The 24,174-nt window shown below is 35.8% G+C and overlaps 1 protein-coding gene across 1 annotated transcript; it reads left to right on the top strand.

Annotated features, from left to right (window-relative positions):
• Positions 1 to 9,038: 9,038 nt before the first annotated feature.
• On the top strand, positions 9,039 to 10,484 carry LOC138134775 (odorant receptor Or1-like). The gene is made up of 6 exons (XM_069053263.1): positions 9,039 to 9,570; positions 9,626 to 9,851; positions 9,914 to 10,013; positions 10,065 to 10,169; positions 10,225 to 10,380; positions 10,437 to 10,484. Exons 1-6 carry the CDS (start codon positions 9,039 to 9,041, stop codon positions 10,482 to 10,484), a joined length of 1,167 nt encoding a protein of 388 aa, XP_068909364.1.
• Positions 10,485 to 24,174: the final 13,690 nt, after the last annotated feature.

Here is a 24,174-nt window from a genome sequence, read left to right as displayed (position 1 = left end):
AAAATGCGGCAGATACGCTATAGAAGGAGTGAGTGGCCTTGTATGGTCCGGTGGTCTGTGGTACCTATCCTTAAGACTTTAACATTCCCCGCCTACCCGTGATTTAGTGCTAAGGGAAAAGTCCTAACTGCTTTACGTTACGTCAACAAATGGAGGTACTCTAAGTTCATCGGTTGAAGTGAACATGACTTTTCCAAAACAAAAGAAAAACAAAACGCGCTTGTCAGGCTACACAGACTTAGGGAAAATAGACCTGATCACATTTCCGGAAGTGTGCCATGGAGCTCGGGTATAACCCAGCATTCAACAAGTCCTGCCAAGCGTTAGGTTTTTGGGTCTCCCTTGGGGTGCAAATTTTATGAGGACCGCGAGGCCGTGTTCAACGCTTGGAGGTTAGAGGAAACAAAACCCCTCAAACAGAGAGAGACCCTCGCGGTAAGGTCAAGAATTTACATTTACAGCAAACTGGAAAAAGCAAACAAAAAAAGAAACGCGACAAATATTTGTTGACAGAGCTATCTAAGAACACTTTCAAATTGGGATGGAAAAATGGTAACAACCATTAACACATACATAAAAATAAAAAAAAACATAGTCCGGTCGACCCTAGCATATTAGAGCCGGTTTGTCGCCACGGGGGGCGCCCTGAATAATAGGAGGGCGCCCCGGGACTAAATGTAGTAGATCCCTAGCTAAGGAAAACCCACGGAGACACCTGAAATATAAACACATTTGGTTGCTACCGGGATGGAAAGTGGAAACTTTGAAGTTTTGATTAAAGTGTTGAACAATAACTAAGTCTTTATCACACCAAAAGCGTCACTCGGAATAATCAAAAGGGGATCAAAATGAAGGAGTGCGCTTATAAAAAGTGAAAAACCACAGACCCACGCTAAACTTGGCGCCCTTTTTCTTTTAGGAACGTTAGTGAATTGTTACCCCTGAGTTTACAAAAAAACGTGATCCGGACGATTTTATAAAATTTGCAAAGCTAGAACCAAGCTGCCTTACGCTCCTTCGCAAGCTTATAAATGTTAAAAGCGTAATACATGGGGATGGTCGAGATAATTGTAGATTTTGTAAAGCATGGTGGAGATCCACGTGCGACCCATTTGTGTCTTATTATTGTTAAACTACATTTCGCGTGAAGCAGAATTAATTTTAGTACCCCAAACACATACCTAGTTCAAAAACCGAAGCTGCACAGCAACCTCTAGCACAGTTCAATAAACAAAAACAACTAAAATTGCACAATTTGAACACAGAAAAATACATCGTACTTCTGCACTACTCTGCAGTCAAGACAAAAGTGCCCAAAAAAAAACATGGCCGTTCATCCCCTGTCGACTTTCACCCACGCCCCCAAGCGGTCACCGACGATACCGAACACCGGTAATTCTATAGCTTTCATTGGCGGTTAGTTTTGAATTCAAAAGCGGTTATCTCATTATTTACCAATAAATAGTTAATCAAATCGGCATTGGTACTCACAACATCTTTTACATTTGCCATTGTCGATGTGTTTACCTACTTACCACTTACACTCACAATTTAAATAATACTATAATAATTAATAACAGATTAAACACACAAAACAGAAACAAAAGACGATACGTTAAACGGTTAGGAGCAGACGTGAATTTGAAATTAAGGAATTAAACTACGCAAACGCAAACTCTAAGGTTCTCGATGATAAAATAAATAAGGTAGCGACAACTCATTGTTTTACGGGATGTTTGTATCGTGTCACGGGATGTTTGTATCGTGTCACGGGATGTTTGTATCGTGTCGATTAACTTGCATATTGCATAGACTCCAAATTAAGTGAGATGGAAATATTGGCGCAACCGTTGTCGTTACCTTAGCAAACTCAGTTTAGCAGCGCCACAGCGCTGAAACAGCTGTCGGCCAAATTAACTTTTGCCGGGGTTGTGTGAAACGAGCTAAGCTATCCGTTACAAGTTAGAGCAACATAACTTAAGATTGGTGAGACGAGACAGCTGGACGTACTTCTGAATGTATTCATCGTTTCAAAATCGCAGTGCAAAGATTAGTCTGTGTGCACTCGGCAAATACGTCACTGGCCGACCCTTCCCCTTCCTTGGCCGAATGTATTTATTACCTATTTAATAAACACTTGCCGCAGGAGCCTAGGAACGGCTTTGTCAATTATTGCCGTAGTTTTGTAAATATTCGTATGCATTTAATTTTTGTAATGGTGAAAAAATAACTTTAACTTCAATATCTAATTTAAATTGGTCTTTACTGAGGCAATTAAAAAAAAACGATGAAGGCGAACAGACATCATAATTTATGTTTAGTAGAATTTTGCGTTTATTAAGTGGATTTTTATTTACACACACATTTTTTTTTTCAAAACTATCCTGGATGCGTTTAGGTATTTATACTACATAATATGTGTATTTACAGCACATACGGTACACAGTACAATGTAATTAGGTACGAGACAGAAATGTAAATTGTAATTTAAGTTGTTATTTGTCTTTGAAGAAAAATAACGTAAACATTTTTTTATCAGAAAGTATGAAAATAAAATTCGTAATTTTGTGTGGTACGGGCCGTACCACACAAAATCAATATAACAAGATACTCTTCCCAAGGTCATTCTACAATGGGTAGAATAAATAATAAGTAGAAAATAATAATCATACCAGTGACGGCTCGTTAGGGGCGGCCGACTCTGCCGCCCCTAACGAGCCGTCACTGGTATGATTATTATTTTCTACTTATTATTTATTCTACCCATTGTAGAATGACCTTGGGAAGAGTATCTTGTTATATTGAAACTTGAAACTGAATAATATCAAAACAACCAATGTCACGTTATCTTGGCAGTTTTTGTTTAATTAATAATATTATATTGTTTAACAATAATATTCTGCAAATGTAAATCTGGCTGCGGAGGAAGTTGTGGATGTAGGAAAACAGGACTTTTCTGCACGCGAGCTTGTGGGAACTGTACCGGGTCAATCAAGTTTTACCGCCCGAGCGAAAACACCCACTTCTAATCGATTTAAAATTCTCAAAAAATTCGGGAATTATTGTGTCTCGCTGTAGAATATTCTGTAAACATTTCAAATTTTTTAATGAAACGTAAATATTTCGTTTTAATTCAATAACCGCTACATAAATTTACATAATTTTTCACTGAGGGTCCTTTCAAACATTAAGGAAAAATTTGGTATCATTGAAATCATGAAGACATCACCGGTAATGGGGAAACCTGTAGCAATCGCCCACCAACTATTTCAGATGAAAATGAGATAGCAGAGGACGAAACCGGGGAAAACATTTAATTTTTATTATACCGTGAGATTATTTAAATTTATGACTTGAAAATTATATTGGCAACATCGCCGACATCTTGATTTGATTTGTCAAAGTGACGCTTCAAAATTCAACAAAAAATATCCAACTGCGAGTTAACAGTTGTATCGAACATCCGGCTTGGGTACAACTGTTAACTCGCCGTTTCATTATTTCTATTGAATTTTCAAGCGTCACTTTGACAATTCAAATAAAAGTGTCAGTGGTGTTGCCAATATAATTTTAAAGTCATAGCCTGCTTTAATTATTATAAATTTAAATGATCTCACAGTATATCTATTCCTAAAAAAAAAAAAAAAAAAAAAATGTTGTTACACAGTCTTGGACTGGTTTACAAATCTATGAGGGGCGTGATGACCAACTCAATAGACCGGGACCAATGGCTTAACGTGACTTCCGAATCACGAGACAGAATATAGCCTTTTTTTTTAATTTTAAATTTTGCCCTGAGTCGGAATCGAACCCGCGACCCTCGCGTCCCTGAGCCGAAACGGACTCCCTTAGGCTATATTCTGCCTAAAATTTGTTACACAGTCCAGGACCGGTTCACAAATCTATGAGGGGCATGATGACCAACTCAATAGACCGGGACCAATGGATTAACGTGACTTCCGAATCACGAGACAGAATATAGCCTTTTTTTTTTTTTTAATTATTTATTTAATTTCGCCCTGGGTCGGAATCGAACCCGCGACCCTCGCGTCCCTGAGCCGAAACGGACTCCCTTAGGCTATATTCCGCCTTAAAATTTGTTACACAGTCTAGGACTGGTTTACAAATCTATGAGGGGCATGATGACCAACTCAATAGACCGGGACCAATGGCTTAACGTGACTTCCGAATCACGAGACAGAATATAGCCTTTTTTTTTTTTTTTTTTTCTTAATTTCGCCCTGGGTCGGAATCGATCCCGCGACCCTCGCGTCCCTAAGCCGAAACGGACTCCCTTAGGCTATATTCTGCCTAATAAATTTGTAAATTTTTAGTTTCAGCATTTCTTGTATATTTTTACCAATACACGTCACAATGATCATTTGAAGAGTTCTTATAACAAAGTCAGATATATAATTTCAAAAAGTATTGTCAGAATAGTTTATTTCATCTTTTTAACCACCAAAATAAATGCAAATCAAGTTTTCGGATTTTTTTTTTTTTTTGTTTTCGAGTGTCCCGTTATGAGCGTCAATTTTAAACCTATAAAGGTTTTAGTATATTGTATTCATAACATTAAAAAAAAAAATGATGACAATCGGACCTCTTGCTATCGGTTCCGAAATAACGCCGTATTTTTGTCTATCGTTACTCCACTGTGAGTTATGTGAGAGATTAGCGCTACTTTGAAGTACAATAAAAACTACGGGGAATAGAAGTAAATAATTCTGTAGATGGTTTTTACATTTCATTGCTATCGCAATCCAAAGACTTTTTGATCATACGATATTTCACTCACTGGCATGGCGGTACAAATGAAGGCAACTCAAAATTTTACATAGCAATAGGAGTCAAATATTTTATGTAAGTATGTGTTTTCTGAAAGATCTTTTTATCCTTTATCCAACAGTCAAAGCATTTTTTAAATCGGTCGATTATAGTATTGTATAGTAGAAGTCCGTTAAGATAGCCTTTCCGGCCGAGCCAGAAATTTTGTGAGACGAGCTCGCAGAGAGAGTCGAATAATACTGGCGAGGCAGTAAAGGCCCTGACGGACGTGTATTGTACAATAGTTTTTGTAATATCTCTACGATTCGTTCACAATTATCTTTTTGAAAAAAATTTTTTTCAACGCCATCGAAAAAATCGAATGATTAATAAGTGTGCGGAGGATGTCGTCATGACAACCGTTGTTTGTGAAAAAAAATTGTCTCAATGTTGTTTGTCAGATTTGTTCAACGCTTAACTTTCCGTCGAAATGAAATCAATAAAGAATCGCAATCAAGATATTCCCGATGTCCGGATGGCCGCAGAGCAAGTGAGATCATCGTTATTCCCTGCAAAATCGCGCTTGTGTTGGTGTTAAAATTCTGAAGCATCATCTTCGATCTCGTGTACATCTGCTAGTGGCATACGGATTTCGATTAATTCAAGGTATGTCCCATAAAATTAAACATTAATTATTGTACCAATATATATTATCAATTAATAACATAATTACATAAACCAATTGTAAAAAAGTTGAAAAATAAAGTTTAGATCTACGTTGCTATAGTTATTTAGTCATTCATAACGGCCGCTCCCGCTCATAACGGACACCCTTAACGGACTCCGGCTGTTATGAGGTTGTTTACATGGTGACAAACAGTTCGGAAAGCCACCTTTAACAACTAGATATTACAAAAAACAAAAAATGATATTAGTACTTTTGGATAACATCGACGACTTGAGGGCTAAAAGTATCGAGTCATCATGGATTTGAATCCGTATGTCTTTTGCGATTGATATGTCGAGATCTAACCTGTGTTTCAAGCTGTGTGGAGCGTGAGCGTGAGCGTGGAGTTCAAGGTAACGACATACGATTTCGGATTCGATTACAAATTAATTCGATCGCCCTTTAGATAGACACGACGTCCAACAAATTGTTCTTATCGTTTCTAACGAATTTAAATCCCATAGGTACATTAAAATTTACTAATATCTTATATCCTTGGGTTTCTGTTTTTTTGTAGAATTTTGTGCACCGTATTTCTTTTGATTATATGTACCGGTTTCATTGTTATTTTATTCCTTTTATTATATAAAATGAAAACACGTAAATGAAGGAGCATTTAAAATCCGTCAAAATTTCTCATTGAAACATCTGATTGAGAGTACCTAGTGTTAGGAGCGGAGTGTTGAGCCGGCAACCCTTGACCTTGAGATGGGCACGGGGAACAGCGGGAGTGTGGAACAAGCAGTAGTTCGCTGTGGACCACAATTTACCTAATAACCGGTAACTGTTGAATTACCTTCGTTGTTAATAATAAGATCTTGATAGTATCGATTGTGTTAACCAAAGTAACCCCCAACATCAGAAGTGGGATCGAAAGAGAGAAAACTTTTTTTCTCGCCCATCCGTTCGGCCACCTTTAGTGAAAATGGCGGAAAAGGAAGAAAAAAGTAGGCCACGGACCAGTTCAAGCCGAAGACGGGAATCATCATCAGCTTCCATCCAATCCTTAGAGCTTCGAGTCTCAGGAAGCGCATAAGAAAAAGAGGAAGGGTAAATGAGGGCGGTCAAAAAAAAAGAACAGAAACGTAACCACGCAAAAACGAGTGACGAAACTTCGATAGTAATTCCAGCCATCAGTTCCTTTCGTGAACGGGTTCGTACGACCCTCTCCTGGATCTTCAACTTTATCTCGGTCATTGGGCAATACTGTTCGTACTCTCAACGGACCCTTGAACTTGGGCAACAACTTCTTACTTGTTCCCGTACTGGACACTGCATTTGATACCATCACCAGCTGTCCTTTCACATACTTGGTGGTTGCGGCCCGCGTCTTGTCAAATCGTTCCTTTTGAGCCTTCTGGTCCTTGGTAATTCGTTGGTGAATCTTACTCCTTAATTCTGCCAAATCCATTCTGCTCAACTCATCCTGTACTGCACTCAGGATATTGGAGTTTGCGACGTGGCGTGGTTTGTACCCGGCCAATGCTTCAAGTGACGACACAGCTATGCTTTTATTGTATGTACAATTTAGGGCGCTTTGAACTTGTTTAACGAACGTGTCCCACTCGTCTTCAGCGCTCCCAGCAGAAGTGGCAGCCAGAGCGTTCACGATGGTACCTTTGTATCGTTCACACTGTCCATTCGCACGTGGGGTTGCAGAACTCTTTAAAACGCTGTGAGGTAAAGGCGATGCCTCGGTCAATGGTGACTTGCGTAGGTGTACCAAATAGATACAGGAGGTCCAACAGTGTTTTGGTAACGTAGCTTGCTTTGGTGTTCTTTACCGCTTCGACTACAACAAACTATAAATACATCTACAATAGCTAACAAATAGGTACCTATGAGCCTTGTGGTTTGTATAAAACGGCAACTTGGGCATCTTGTAACATAACTGGATGGCGTGAAGCCATTCAACATCGACCACTTGTTAGGTCTCATTCATGTTGGCGACCAAGTCGATCTTTCTGGTCCTTTCATCTTGATTGATGCGACTTCAAGCCTTTGACTCGGTCATAGTGGTCATACCTGTTGTCTTATAACCTGCCAGCACTTCTATTGGAATCATCCCAGTAGACTTGTTGTAAGTGCAACTGATGGCACTCTGAACTTGCTTCATGATAGTATCCCATTCATCGTCTGGGTTTTCAGCCGAAGAAGCACCTAGTTTATGTTGTGGCTTGTACACAACCTTTCAAAGTCTTTGACGTGAAGGCCGTGCCACGATCACCTGTGGGCTCAATTTTGAAATCATAGTACTTCAAGCCACCGGCTCGTTACTCGAGGTGACAAGTTCTTTTTGCAAAATTAATATGTAGTTTCTAATTTTAAACACGATGGAACATTATCTGCACTTTCAGTGTGATTAATATCGAATGGCGGCGAACTAAATTTTCTCGGTCAATTATGATGTCATGACGAAGATGCTGATTTTCAAGGGCAATCGCAGTACCACCCACAATATTTTCTTCGATTGCAGTTAACACTTCTTTTAGTTTACTTATAATCACGTTACGTAGTGTTCGTTTCATCTTCGCGATGACTATGAGTGGGTACTACATTGACTTTTCGCGCCACCGATAATTTCATAATCGTACAGGCACTACCGGTGTCGAGTAAACAATTTTATTCGGAATCGTATTGTAATATGCACATTCCTGAACTTATACGAGGACGGAAAGTTAACCATTCGTTTTTATCTTTACTTCCCTCTCTTGGTCAGTAATAGGCCACTTTTCGCCCTATTATAAGGTTTTTCCAGTGGCGTACTTACTATAAGTCGAAAAACAGTAGAAATGAAACAGCATCAAATTAATTGTTTATTTGCTAAAAATGTAATGATTCCGAATAAAATAGTATACAAACCTCGGTGGGAATGTGTTTCGTTCCTGTCTCGAGCATTAGTTCACTTCGGCTACGCCTTGGTAAACTATCTTAGCTCTCGACAGGAATGAAACACTTCCCACCTCGGTATGTAATCTACTATATTTTTTTAACGTCGCCGTCGTACTTCTGAAAATTGACGACGACGAAATTCCTTCGTCGCGACGACTTGCAAAATTGCGTAACTAATCAGCGATCTCACCGACCGTCTTAAAGGAGGCCTCTCGTAACAACAATTTTAAGCCTTTCCCGTTAGTACCTTTGATCATTATTGTCAATCATAGATTCCGGTGGAATATCTAGTTTCAGTTTATTTAACCTTGATACTTTCTCAAAACAGTAATCGCTATAGTGTAATTTGTAACGCTAAGCAACTGTAATGATTGTAAGTTTAAAACTGACTATTTGTGACTATGGCAATGTTACATACAAACACCAAATCCTGAATGAAATTTTTATTAGGGTCCATTGAAGTTGATTTTTTAAATAAAGACTTTACATTTTCAATTAGAAATTAGTTCCGTGTTTACGACTGGGTCTTTGATCTAAAATTAATGTAATAATTAAAGGGAGCGATTTGTTTCCATTTAAAATGTAAGTAAAAAGTGATAAGGTATATAAGAAGAAACGAAATTATGTCTTAACGTTTCACTTGCTTAGAACCATGGAAGAGGTTGTTCGGCAGAGTTTTACTCTTAATTTAACAATTATGAAAATAATCGGGCTTTACCCTCCCAGAAGATACTCACGTATATATAAGGTGTACGCTTACACACTCTATGTCAGTGCGATGATGCCGCCAACAATATTCGGCATACTCCATTTTATGTTCACTGAAGATTCTACCGCAATCTACTACAGTGATTTTATTATGGTTGGTATGATGGTCTACGCATTTAAGCTGTTCCCTTTTGTACTAAATGGAGACAACATCAAAAAATGCATTCATTATTTCGACGCTTCGCAATACACGGTTCTGAAACGTAAACATCAAAAAATTATCGAAGAATGCGTTCACAATTGTCAAAGAAACTCGAGAGTCTTCTTTCTGGGATGTATTGCAGGAGTAACAGGATTTATTGGGCAAGTGCTTTTCCGAGAGGACGTCCATCAATTGCCCATTAATGTATGGATGCCCCAAAGTATCGAAAAACTACCCATTTTATATTACTGCATTTATTTTCTTCTTGTAATGGGTAAGTATAATAATTCTATTCATATATTCCTGATTTTTGCGAATTTGTCTCTCAGGAGTTATTTATGCTGGATTGGCATGTGGAACAATTGATCCTTTGATTGGTGGTTTGACCAATCACGCGACGAGTCAGCTGCAAGTTCTCAAAGAAAATTTGTGTCATCTCGATTCGGACGTTGATGAAGAACTTGCTTCATGTTGTGACGAAATCGTCTCCATTAAACCAAAATTCATTCACCATAAAATTAAATTATATGTTCGCCGTTATCAAGAGATAATTGAGTACATAACTTTACAATAAATCAATTTTCACATGATTACCGTTAAAATGTTCTTGTTTCCAGTTTCGTTGGAGATTATCAGAAAGGTTTTTCGCCAGTGGTGTTTAGTCAGTTAATAGGAAGCTCCTTAGTCATCGGTCTTTGTTGTTTGCAATTCAGTAAGGTAAATAAAGAATTTGACGTTAACAATTGTATATTAAGAAAAGAGTTTTAGATGGAAGACTTGGATCTAATTTTTTTTATAACTTTAAATTATCTGGGGCTTCTCTTCTTTCAAATATTCTTCTACTGTTATTATGGAACCCTGCTTATTGAAGAGGTTGTATCCCAGAAATTTTTAAATTTCCTTTAGTATACCTACCACGGTTTTTCAGAACAATACATTGTCAAGTGCTATTTACATGAGTAAATGGTATGAGTATAATGTAACATCTAAAAGAGCTCTAATAATATTAATGGAACGCTCTAAAAGACCCATGATTGTAACTGCTGGAAAAGTTTTTGATTTATCACTGCAGACATTTACAACTGTAAAAAGTATTCGTATTTTTTATGAGTACATTTAATGATGAAATATAATTTTTAGATACTAAGAAGATCATACTCCCTGCTCGCCGTTTTAAAAAATTATTGACAAAGAATGAAACCAAACTAAATTACAAAACATAAACAAAAGATGCATTTTTTTAATAATTTATGATTATTTCCCTCCACCACATTGAGGAACAGTCGATAAGTTATTTAAGTTATTTTTGCGCAATCGTGTTGTTACAGCTAGTTACCACTGTTGTTGACACAATCTGAAAGTTGAATTTACAGCCTTAATGCCGTAAGTAAATAACGGCACCGATACCTACTCAAGTAAGTCATTAAATGACATTTTCGCACAATTGTGTTGTTATAGCTACCGTGTGAGCAACAATTAGGTACTGATTGACTTGGCAATAAATTCTGGTGACTTTTATGTCATGTTCCAACGAAAAAAACATTTTATTAATAAAAGATTACAAAAACCACGACGTTTAAATTTGAAATGTATACCAGTTATCAATTATATTAATAAAACAAACCGAAATAGGTACAATTCACTGTCTTGAAAATTTCATGTAAATTTTTTTAATGCCAACTGAAACAGTTATTGTTACTCACCCTGTAGTTACCATTGTTGTTGACACAATCTGAAAATTGAACTTAACAACTCTAATGCTGTAAGCAAATAACGACACCAAACCTACTGCAGTAAGTCATTAATGACGTTAATGACATCAATGGGCCGTATGATTTCCCATTCGTTATGCCTTTCATTAGCTAAATAATTGATTAGACAAAGTGAGAGTATATGCCAAGCACTATGTTAGACAGAGACAAAACAATTTAACGACGTTCTTTAACTTTAATGAAAGGGAAATCACACGACCCCTTGTCTTCAAAATACTTCTGCCAAAAAAATTACTTCAAAGTCAATTCTTGTCGTGTAGGCGATTGTGAGAAAAACGTTGTGGACTATACGGTTATTGAGTGCCATAACAGAATCTTGGGAGTTGAAACATCTTCCTCTATTCTGTCTGTTACAAATAATGCACTTACTATTTAACCTTATATCCCAATATACTGTAAGAGCAAAAAAATGCTATCAAGGATAGATAGCTATGAAAAAAAAGTGCCGTGTCTTTGATTAAGAAATTCGTCATGCATTTGTGGAATCCTGAAATGGGTTATTAAAATAAACAATTATAGGTATTATTGCATTGTTTTCCCTGCAATGTACGGTGCACAAGCGCATTATGGACTGTGTCATAGCTATCCTTGATGGCATTTTTTTTTGCTCTTGCGGTAATAGAATATATACAGTATGTCCCAGGATTGAGTTTACAAGAGAAAAAAAAATATATTTTACGTAAAAACTTCAGAGGAATAACATTTTTTGCTTCATCTGAAACCCCCATTTCTGTTATTAAAATCTCAGTATGGATACACTGTATTCTTAAATTAACATTTTTTGTTAAAATTTTTTATGTTATAAATTTATTTCATAAATACTAACCACCTAATACATATTTTAGAGACCATTTCATCTAAGACGTACATGATGATTCATCGAAATTTTTATCTTTACTTCCCTCCCTTGGTCAGTAATAGGCCACTTTCCGCCCTCCCCTATTATAAGGTTTTCCAGTGGCGTACTTACTGAAAGTCAAAAAACAGTAGAAATGAAACTGCATCAAATTAATTGTTTATTTGCTAAAAATGTAATGATTCCGAATAAAATAGTATACAAACCTCGGTGGGAATGGTTTCGTTCCTGTCTCGAGCATTAGTTCACCTCGGCTACGCCTTGGTAAACTATCTTAGCTCTCGACAGGAAGGAAACACTTCCCACCTCGGTATGTAATCTACCATAACACTGGCCTATAAATTTTTTTTTTTGTGCCGTGGATATTATATGAAATTCTAGTGAAGTATGTCTTATGATACAAAAAAATGCTATCAACTGGTCTCCAGCAGCTCGAGTTTTTATTTTATCGTCAATTTCTGATTTCGTTAATGTTAATGAAAAAACGACAGTTATCAGCTTCTTTTACAACAGCCAGCAAGTCAAGGCGTTGTTTAAATGATCCTAATAGATTTTGCTAGATTTGTGGCGAATATACTCGTATACCTACAGTAAAAGAATACAGAAAATTAAATTTAAGTGAGGAACAAGGCAAACGCTTCCACCAAGATATAAAAACAATGGAAGTTAGGTACCAAGGGCGATCATATGATGGCTGACTATTGCTGGGGACTAAAGCGAGACTGTCCAAATCAATTTCATTCAGGAAAATCACTATGCGACCATTTCTTAATGTAGAATAATAAAATAAATGAATGTTCTTGTTCTAATTGTTTATTTTTAATATCTCGTAAACTAGAGCTGATATAAAAAAAACAATTGCATTTTTGTGATCACCTTATAACAGACATATTCAAAATTCGGTATTAAACCTCCGGCACCAAAATGGCTGTCGACCAGTGATTATTGATGCCTTTTTCGGCAAAAGTGGTACCATATTCCTCAAGTGAAATCTGCTGGCCTTTCTTTGAAAATGCAGGTACGCGTCCGGTCCAAACGCAACACAAAAGTAACGGATTTTTATGGGAAAAGAAACATTGCAAAAAATTATTCCTACGACAATTTGGGGAGCCCAGTTAAAATTAGGGGATAATTGAATTAATGAATCTGATGTGAGCAGGTTGCAAATTGAGAGAACCGCCAAATCAATATTCATTAGGTTAATTTACCTTTTTTAGCATTCTCAAATTTGTGGCATATTTGTAATTAAAGGGCGAGAATTGCAAATTAGAAACACAGAGCTTTATCGTAGAAAATAACTAGAATCGTTTGCACTTGTAGTTAGAAAAATAACAAAGCAAAGTAGAAAAGGTAGAAAACACAGACAACAGGTTAACGGTAAAGCCAGGTAAACTACGTCCAGCGAGAGATTGGGAGAGTTTAAATTGTAGGCTTGTAACCCAACACTACAAAATGCACTAGAATACAATACAAAAAAATTTAATAAATAAATTATTGTGGTGGTACCTTTGAAATAATTTCGCGGGCAATGTAATCCTACGCCAATTTATGCTGTCACAGCAAATTGTCAAATTTCAGCTGTTGTCGTTGCCGCTGTCATTTTGAATCGTCAACACCGTGTGTGGTTTATTTGCTCTTCCGTCTTCAAGTGAGGTATTTTGTTGTGTTTAAAACTTCTTAATTATCTGGGATAGTTTAGTTTGTTTGTTTGTCTTGACCAAGGAGGTTAAAGTAAGAGGAGGGAAAGCAAGTTTGAAAAAGTGATGCCACCCGCCAAATCGTGCACAGCCATAAAAGGTTGCTAAACAAGGGTGGTTGGTGGGGATGGTACCAGTGGCGTATAAAAGACGGGGCGCACAGATGCATTTATTGTAATTTATAACATAAAGTACATGAAAAAAATTAACAAAAATAAAAGAAGTAAATCTATAATTCAGAAAAACTATAAGTACATGACGGGGCGCACTGGAGCATTTGTTGTAACATAAAAACGCTTAACATCTTGTTGCGGGGGTTAAAGGAACGCCACTGGCGCTAAAGCGATGCGATACCCGGTGGGCCGTTCAAGGACGTTCGCGGTCATAAAAGGTTGCTGGAGAAGGAACGAATGGCATCACTTTCAATGCATTACCAGCATAGGGCCTTTCCCTCCTCTTACTTTAACCTCCTTGGTATTGACTAAGTTCTATATTGTTAACCTCCGAGTAATGTGTATTTTGTTCGTTATTTCTTGCTTAACAATTTTTTTCGCGGTGTTTAAACTTTCCAAGTTTTTAAGATTAGTTAGTTTGTTGTTTTAGTTTGTTTCTGTTCTATAAGTTTCCTATTGTTTACCTTCGAGTGCCGATTTTAAGTGACATTTCTATTTATAAACATGAATCCCTTTAGTAATATCTCGAACAATATCTAGACTGATGCAAAGGCATGAAGATAATATTTTTAATTTAATTATATTGCTTTAAAACTGTTTTGTAGGCAACCCGAAGCTATTTGACTGTAGCTGGCAACCCAGCAGCCCAGAGGATGATGCAAGTGCTTATTCATTTTTCATAAATGAAAAACTTACAACTGAAAGTCCACTGGAGGTTGCTTTTCATACCTTATCTTATAACACAAAATTAGGTCAGATTAGTCAAGGGTTAAAAGTATTTTTCTTAAAGGTCACTGCGAGATGCTTAGGAGTTAACAAAAACACAGTGTCAAAGTGTAAAGATGGTCCAACTAAAACATCATCAAGAAAGTTGACAAGGCAGCATTCCAGAAGAGTTACAGCAGACTTGCATAGCAATATTCAGCAAGAAGTTCATCTTGTACTCAATGATATGGTGCAGAGCAGTAAGACAAGGGTTGTGTACTGTAAAGCTATTTTTTTTCAATGAAATATTTCTTTTTTAAATTTTCAGTCTTCTACCGCCACAGGCTCTTCTTATGTTTATTCAATAAGTAAAGTTAAATATTCTAGAATATATTTTAATAAGTCAAATTGAATTCGGACTGGCGCACGATAGTCGGTCATTCAGACAAACGTCTGCAGTAAGTCTCAGGATTTAATTTAAATTAACCTTGACGATCTCGTTGTCCATTTTTGTTCTGTGTTTATATTACGTATTATGTCTTAAGGATACTCGAGCAGCACTGTCCATAATTTTGTGTAAGTCAGAAATTTAATTTGGAATTAACCAGTTACTGCAGGTGAAAACAAGAACGTATTTGATTTTATTTATTTGAAAAATTAAAGGGTGGTATTTAACTGTTTACCAAATTTACCAAATTTATTCATACAAAAAAATACTTTCGTTTCCCAAAAATACTAAATGGTCACCAAAATTAAAACCATACATAATCCTAGAGCGATAACCAGATATTGACATCCTGCTAGTTTCTTATATTATTTGCTACTAAAAATAACTTTTTTGCGCGATTGTACTCTATTTGGTTGTTTACCACGTCTGTTTCCAAGATGGTAAGCTCTGTTTACTCGTTGCTAACGATAAACTCGATGGTAAGTAATTTTTGGTGTTCTAGAACGGTAAGTAAAGTTTATTCAAAATTAATCGATTATTATAATAATTTTTATGTAGACAGAAGTTGAAGACAAGATGTGGGGGCACTTTCTGGAAACTCATAAAGCTCTTGTAGTCGGCTTTCCTTGGCGCTGCAATGAAATAGCATTAGCAAACTTGCCGCGACATTGGCATTGTCAAAATTTTCATACCCCGCATTTTCCTTGTCTTCTTGATTAGGTACGCATTGAGGTTGTTGGTTTCGAAAATAATTCTTCATTTATGTAGACAGAAGTTGAAGACAAGATGTTAGCACTTTCTGGAAACTCACACGGCTCTTGTAGTCGGCTTTCCTTGCTGCTGCAATGAAATAGCATTAGCAAACTTGCCGCGACATTGGCATTGTCAAAATTTTCATACCCCGCATTTTCCTTGTCTTCTTGATTACAAATTGAAATCGTTGGTTTCGAAAATTCTTAATTTATGTACCCAGAAGTTGAAGACAAGATGTTAGCACTTTCTGGAAACTCACACGGCTGTTGTAGTCGGCCTACCTTGCCGCTGCAATGAAACAATTTTAGTAACAGACTTGCCGTGACATTAGAATTGTCAAAATGTTCATACCCCGGATTTTCCTTGTCTGCTTGATTTCATATTGAGTTCGCTGGTTTCGAAAATTCTTGATTTATGTAGACAGAAGTTGAAGACAAGATGTTAGCACTTTCTGGAAACTCACACGGCTCTTGTGGTCCGCATTCCTTGCCGCTGCAATGAAATAATATTAGCGAACTTGCCGCGACATTATCAAAATTTTCATACCACAAATTTTCCTTGTTTTCTTAATTACACGTTGAGGTCGTTAGTTTCAAAAATTCTTTATTTGTGACGCACCCCACATTCAAAGTTTCTTCTACAATATCCACTTCGTTTTCGGAATAACTAATATCACTCATTTTACTGCTTGTTTTTCAACACAACTGGCGATATTTGCCCACAAAAACTGCAATGGCGGTAGTTGTTTGCAGATTGCCTTAGAAACGCGATACAAAAATCGACATTGTGGCAACACGATGTGAAGGGCGTCGTATCGCATTGCATTCTAGTTAGGAATGTTTTGTAATAAATATTCAATCGCGCAAAAAATCTCATAAGCATGACGAACGTTAATGACAATGTACGGATCTCAGACAATATTGGAGTCGTCGCAAGCTCCTCCTCCAAACAATTGTCTTCGATCCGTACATTGTCATTACCGTTCTTTATACTTAATATACTATTGTTACCTAAAAATGCTATATGTTCACCAAATTGTATTCCATAATTAATTCTGAAATGATAACCAGATATTTAATTTTTGTTAGTGTCTCATACCGGGTGTATTATGAAAAACCTTTGGTGCTATAACTTCCTTATTTTTTATCCGATTTTAACAAATGGTACGTCAAACATAATCGTTTTAGAAACACTATAGCCCGACATGCCATGATTTTTTTTAACATTATATTTTTTGACAGACCGCAGCTAACTTTGTTTTTTTAAGTTGCACTGTATATTTTTTTATCTTTATTCTGATAGATGTTTATCTTCTGAATACATAAACATTAAAATAAAAAATCAAAAATTTGATTTTAATAAAAAAAATAGAATTTCCAAAAATCAAGTAACCATAACTTTACTATAGCAAATGTTTGAAATTACTTCCATTCTCTCTAAGGCACATTTGACACCTTCCACTGACGCCCATTGCGGCGTTTAATACAAATTCTGGTGGTATTTGTTCACATACTGCTACGATTCTTTTTATTAAATCATCTCTGTTATTGGCCGGAGCCAAATAGACATTGTCTTGAATGTCTATAGCTCTCTTAGTCACTTTGCAAAATTAGAATGCACTTTTATTACTGTTTAATGTGACTGCTTAATTTAAAAAAAATACATCGTTTTTAAATTTCTTCTTTTTGCTTCTATGCATGAGCATGGTTGTTTACATTTTCATATTTAAAATAAAAATCTCTATAAAACTGAGCAAAAAAAGTTAATAGTGCCATTTGAAAAAAAAAGTTGACTATTATTTGTCAAAAACAGAACTCAATAACAAATATTGGATCAATTCAAATTGTAGCCCATTTAAAACGATTTTGTTTGACATATCATTTATTAAAATCGGATAAAAAAGGAAGTTATAGCACCAAAGGTTTTTCATAATACACCCGGTGTTTATGCAGTAAAAAAAAACTTTTTGTTTCACAAAAATACTAAATGTTTACTATATTCAATTTCAAATGGATACCCAGATTTAGACTTCTTATTAGCCTCTCATACAGAGTGTCTTATAATTAAAGCATCCCGACTCCAAAGCGTTGCAGGGACTTGTTGAAAAAAGTTGAATAATTCTTAAGATGATATAATATGTGATATAACTCTTCTAACTTTGTTCAATACAGCAGCCGCATTCCTTACCTTATAATTTTCAGATCAAAGCGTTGCTGAGATATGTACAAAAATATGCCTAGGTTGATACCAGTTCGAATTATCCGTATCCAAGGTTACAAAACAATAATCTCCCAATTGCCGTCTCGTTTTAAACAAAAATTGCAAAAATTAAATATTTTTTACTCCGCGATAACGCTACTTTTCTAAGACAATTTTTTGCATCATTATTTTCTCACGATAAATAAAAATAAACGGCAAACATTCCTAATTTCTATTTGAACAAAATTTGATGCAAACTCTACACCTTCAGTATCTTTGTAAGGAGGGGTCGCCCGAATTTTATATAAAGAGCGATCAAATTAATTTGTAATCGAGTTATCCATGAATCCGAAATCGTATGTCATTACTTGAAATCCACGCTCCAATAAACACAGCTTGAAACACAGGTTAGATCTCGAAATATCAATCGCAGAGACAAACGGAATCAAATCCATGGATGACTCGATTACAAATTAATTTGATCGCTCGATAGTATATCAATTGTAAGAAAAATCTAAACTCGGTACAGGTTGCAAAGGCACACTTGTCATTTGCAACAGCGCTTTTATGGTATTAGTCATTTGAAATTACTTTAAAACTGTACTTATATGGAAAATATTCAACCCAAACTATGATTTTCTGGTCCCTTTGTGCCTTTCTTTGGTTCAGAAATATGAAAAAAATGCTGTTGCAAATGACAAGTGTGTCTTTGCAACCTGTACCGAGTTTGTCAATATTTTATTAGGTCTCCTCTCAATAAGGTCATAGAATGCAAAAGAATTTCGCAATCGAGTATCAGCCAACGTTTTTTCGAGAACTGCACAGCTCCACATTAGCGGAAATTTTTTTGTCTACAATTATCTTGTTGTTTTAAATTTGGAATGCTCTGACCAACTAATAATGATAGCAACCGCCAAACAAACGATATAACTTCTAATTTTGTAAGGTTTGGTTGCGATTTTGGGAGAATTACTGGTGTTTAATAAAAGAAAGAAGAAAAAACAAAAATGAGTTCCAAAAGTGATGAAGATGATCTGCCTTTGGATGTATTAGAAACGGCACGAAGTGCAGTTTTTAGTCTTATCCCGGAAAAGCCTTCAAGACAATATGAATCTGCTTAGAAGGATTTCATGAATTGGTGTGGCTTTAAGAAATTAAAGTACGTGTCTGAAAGTGTGATACTGGCCTATTTGGAATATAAAGCTAAGAAATTGCGAAATTGTGACCTCTTCTTCAATCAAAAATTGCAGTTGCAGTATTTTACACGAAGACGTGTACTCTTGATAACTAGTTGCGTCAAGAATATTTAAAAGTAAAACCTCAACCAACAAGATCGTTTATACAGGGTCTCTATAAATGATTGTCTGGTCAAGCCAGCCTTGGAAAAAAATTTTACTGTTCCGCTTTTTTGAAACCGATGCCAAATTCTAGTTCGTTTTCACGGTCACTTTTGACATTATAGTGACTGACGTTTCGTTTGCGCTTGTCAGTCGAGTTTTGGTTCCTTATATTCGTTTTATCGCAGTTAATCACAGTTAATATACACCAAAAATCAGTATTTTTCAATAAAAATTGCAAGTACGTCCGCTTTTAGAGGTAAATACACTGGCAAAATTTGTGAGGTTATGCTTTAATGTTTTATGTTTTATTTTAGCTTTATTTTCTTTACAATGGTTTATTTTGTTGAACAGAACACGTTCATTGTTGTTTTTTACTTTCGAAATGGAAGGTTTAGTGATGGGGAATTATCTGTTTGTAAAAATGAATTCCATCAAAATATCTGAACAACATTGTGAACAGATTTTTAACAATCAGAACAATTAGCAATGGTAAATCATTAGGACGAGCACCAGTATCTGATGAAATACTCGAGGATTTGAAAGAAATGGTGGAAAAGACTCTACAGATATCCATAGACTGTTTATCTCAACAATTTGGTGTACCACGATGCACTTGTCACAAAATCATTAAAAATAGGCTACAACTGCATCTTTATAAAATTAGTGTCGTACAAGAACTCCAACCTGCAGATTATCAAAGTTGTGTTTAATAATGTATTCAGTTTGAAAATCACCTCAATTTCATAATTTGGAGTGCTGAGAATCCACACCAATTTGTAGAGACTCCTTTACATGTTTTGAAAATTGGTGTGTGGAACTGTGGATAGCAGTGTTGCTGTACCCTTAACTAAGAAATGCTGCAAAATATTTTTGAAAATACATGAAGAATTGTCAAGTGTTTAGAAGTTAATGGGGGACATTCTCAATCTATTTTATAAAAAAAATACCTATTTGTTATCGTTATTTAGTGTTGTAAATTATATTGTTGAATACATTTGATTTTATTGAAAAACCAGTAAGACTTATTTGTTATGAAAAACACTGTTATTTATATTGGAAGAAAAATGGGAGTCAATACCATATTCGACAATTCAGTCTAGGTCGTATTTACCACTAGCATAAAACAAGAAATATGAAAGCACTAAAGCAGACAAAAAGGCAGTATTGTATTGTGGTATACGGGGACAAGGTGTTCTCAATATTTATCTGTTTGGATTTGTACGATGGGGGCAATAATTGTTCCCCTGTTGGTGTTGATATTAAATAATAGGAGGTGGGATAGTAGAATACATTAATGTTAGCAAGAGTAAAGCACAGTTGAAACTTGTCTCTGGTTAAAAGCCAACAACCTAACCTGAAAATGTGACATTCATTAATTGCCGAACAAAGCGGCACATTCAAGATTTGACAACTTTCCATGGCTGGCTGGACCCGACAATCATTTATAGAGACCCTGTATATCAATTTTATATCAATGCGAAATCAAACGACTTAATTTTGCTGGTTGTGAAATGTCTACGAAATTGTTGTGTTCAAAATAGCGGAAGATCAGTTCGTGAAGCAAAATAATATGGGGAACTTCTCAGGGGGCTAGGAGTTAAAATAAAACAATTCCTTGGGTTGAAGGACGCCTGTAACCCATTTTGGGTATTAATATAATGTTCACCAAATTAAATAATACACCCCTAGCGCTGTCCTCCAAAAAATTAAATTAACATCAAAAATTCCTAGTGGACACCAAATAATGACACTTTGGAAAATGAGAACAGCGTCACCAAAATAGGAATGTTGCGTATTGTTTTACTGTTGCTTGTATTGTAAATGCTATATGTTTACCTATTTTACTAAATGTTCACCAAATGTGGAACGCTCACGTTACGCGCCTTTACTGCAAATATAAATATTCACGCTACCCATTTATATTAAGCACTTGCTAAAGAAAACTACTTTTTCGAAAACTGATAAAAATATGTTCACATTTACATGACCTAAATCGATTGTCAAAGTGACTGTTTTTTGTTCACTGGATTTATAGTCCGGACAAAATAAATGTGAATTCTGACTTTATTAAGTCAAATTATTTAACAACATGATAACGATAATAAAGATTTATTGGTAGGTCGTTTTCGAAAAGGGGTGGGTATATAAATACAGCGAGTTTTCGAAATTCTACCTGCAACTTTGATGGTGGATATCCATCTGTTTCCCATCATAAATCTTTATTATTGTTTTCTTTTCATTTTGATTTTAACATGTTGTTAAATAATTTGACTTAATAAAATCAGGATTCACATTTATTTTGTCCGGACTATACAATCTAGAACAAAAAAGACTTTTTTCTACAGCCGTCAAAAAAACGTGACATTTTTTCATCGCTATCAAGTTGCAAAGGACACTGTTTTTTAACATGATAAAAAAAAATTTATTTTTTAACAGTGAAAAAAAATTTTTTTTTACAGTGAAAAAAAAATTATGTTTTCTTCAATTAATTTTATTCAAACAGAATTACAGGCTATAGAACAAAACAAAGAGAACTATGGGTATAACTACAAATTGTTACAATCACTCAAACATCACTTATTATTGAAATAAATATTAATTGTGCATTTGGAGCCACTATTTCCTTCATTAATTCCAGAGGACTTCATTACAAATGATTCGTTCTTCTCACAGATGTTTTCGCACACTTCTTCGCACTCCTTTTCCACTTCCTCAGAAGTGCAAACCTGATTGTCTGAAATTTCGACAGCCATGTTCTGTTGATGGGAAGTGGAGGGTTGACAGTTTGAAATTTTATTTTGAAATTTTATCTTCTATGTCATCGATTGTCAATTTTACTAACTCTTCTCGACGACAAGCGCCACTTATGCCCAAAATGAGCACAACCTGTATCGAATCATTATTATTAACTTTGTTTATGTATAATATGATGTGTATATTCATTACCTACTTCAATAAATTTTTTTCATCGGCAGCTTCTTCTATAAATTTACTAATATCTTCTTGTGTTAAAATTTTTGATTTTTTCCCTCGATAACCAACTGATTTGTTTTTGAGATAGGGCACATTGGTGGGAACTTTTCGGACATCGATGTTTTCCTTTACATTTAACATTGCTTTCAGCATGGAGAAGGTAGACCATAGTGTCGGTGGTTTTAGCTTTGCTGACTTTTCATCCAAATAAGCCAAAAGCACTTTCTCCGATATTCTTATTACATTTTTTGTCGTACACCATTCCCGAAATTGAATGTACGCTCTCTCATTTTGGATTTTCGATTTTCCAGGTATTATGGTTGCAATTGCAGCATTTGCTCGCTCCGTTACTTCAGGCGGAGTATCGCTTTCACTGTCATAGTCACACTACGTTCTAAAAAATTATAAAATACGTGTAATTATAACGAAATTATAGGTAAATTCGTAATTCTTACCGAAACAAATGTCAGATTTTTTCATAATAACAAAAAAACAGTTGCGCGTTCCCTATGTTACAAAATGTTTTCATGATAACTTTATATTTTGATGTTACTTCTCAATTATAATAATTTTATTTTCATAAATCTAGTTCTTTTTTTGACTGCTGTAGAAAAAATGTTGTTTGTATTTCGTGCGCAATTCGTATTTTAATGGCGCTTTCGAATGTCTTTTTTGTCTCGACCTGCGGTCTCGACAAAAATTTTTACATTCTCAAGCGCCATTAAAAAAACACTCATTTTGCGCACTTAATACAAAAATAACTATTACGTTCAGCAATTTTTGATTGAAGAAGAGGTCACAATTTCGCAATTTCTTAGCTTTATATTCCAAATAGGCCAGTATCACACTTTCAGACCACGTACTTTAATTTCTTAAAGCCACACCCTAAACAGTTGCGAGCGAAAAAACGTATTTAGAGGAAAGTTAGCTTCTTGGAACCTGGAATTCTGTAATTCTTGCGTCGTTTTACTTCGAAATGTACAAGTTCCACGAAGAAATTCCGATTCGCACTTAGTTTTTCGTGATCCTACACAGTTGCGAGCGAAAAAACGTATTTAGAGGAAAGTTAGCGTCTTGGAACCTGGAATTCTGTAATTCTTGCGTCGTTTTACTTCGAAATGTACAAGTTCCACGACGAAATTCCGATTCGCACTTAGTTTTTCGTGATCCTACAGAGTTGCGAGCGAAAAAACGTATTTAGAGGAAAGTTAGCGTCTTGGAACCTGGAATTCTGTAATTCTTGCGTCGTTTTACTTCGAAATGTACAAGTTCCACGACGAAATTCCGATTCGCACTTAGTTTTTCGTGATCCTACACAGTTGCGAGCGAAAAAACTTATTTAGAGGAAAGTTAGCGTCTTAGAACCTGGAATTCTGTAATTCTTGCGTCGTTTTATTTCGAAATGTACAAGTTTCACGACGAAATTCCGATTCGCACTTAGTTTTTCGTGATCCTGCACAGTTGCGAGCGAAAAAACATATTTAGAGGAAAGTTAGCGTCTTGGAACCTGGAAATTTGTAGTTCTTGCTTCGTTTTACTTCGAAATGTACAAGTTCCACGACGAAATTCCGATTCGCACTTAGTTTTTCGTGATCCTACACAGTTGCGAGCGAAAAAACGTATTTAGAGGAAAGTTAGCGTCTTGGAACCTGGAATTCTGTAGTTCTTGCGTCGTTTTACTTCGAAATGTACAAGTTCCACGACGAAATTCCGATTCGCACTTAGTTTTTCGTGATCCTACAGAGTTGCGAGCGAAAAAACATATTTAGAGGAAAGTTAGCGTCTTGGAACCTGGAATTCTGTAATTCTTGCGTCGTTTTACTTCGAAATGTACAAGTTCCACGACGAAATTCCGATTCGCACTTAGTTTTTCGTGATCCTACACAGTTGCGAGCGAAAAAACGTATTTAGAGGAAAGTTAGCGTCTTGGAACCTGGAATTCTGTAGTTCTTGCGTCGTTTT

Source organism: Tenebrio molitor, chromosome 7 (genome assembly GCF_963966145.1).
Source record: "Tenebrio molitor chromosome 7, icTenMoli1.1, whole genome shotgun sequence".
Taxonomy (NCBI): Eukaryota; Metazoa; Arthropoda; class Insecta; order Coleoptera; family Tenebrionidae; genus Tenebrio; species Tenebrio molitor.
Note: the sequence above shows the minus strand (reverse complement) of the source record. Positions and strands in the feature narration are given on the sequence as shown.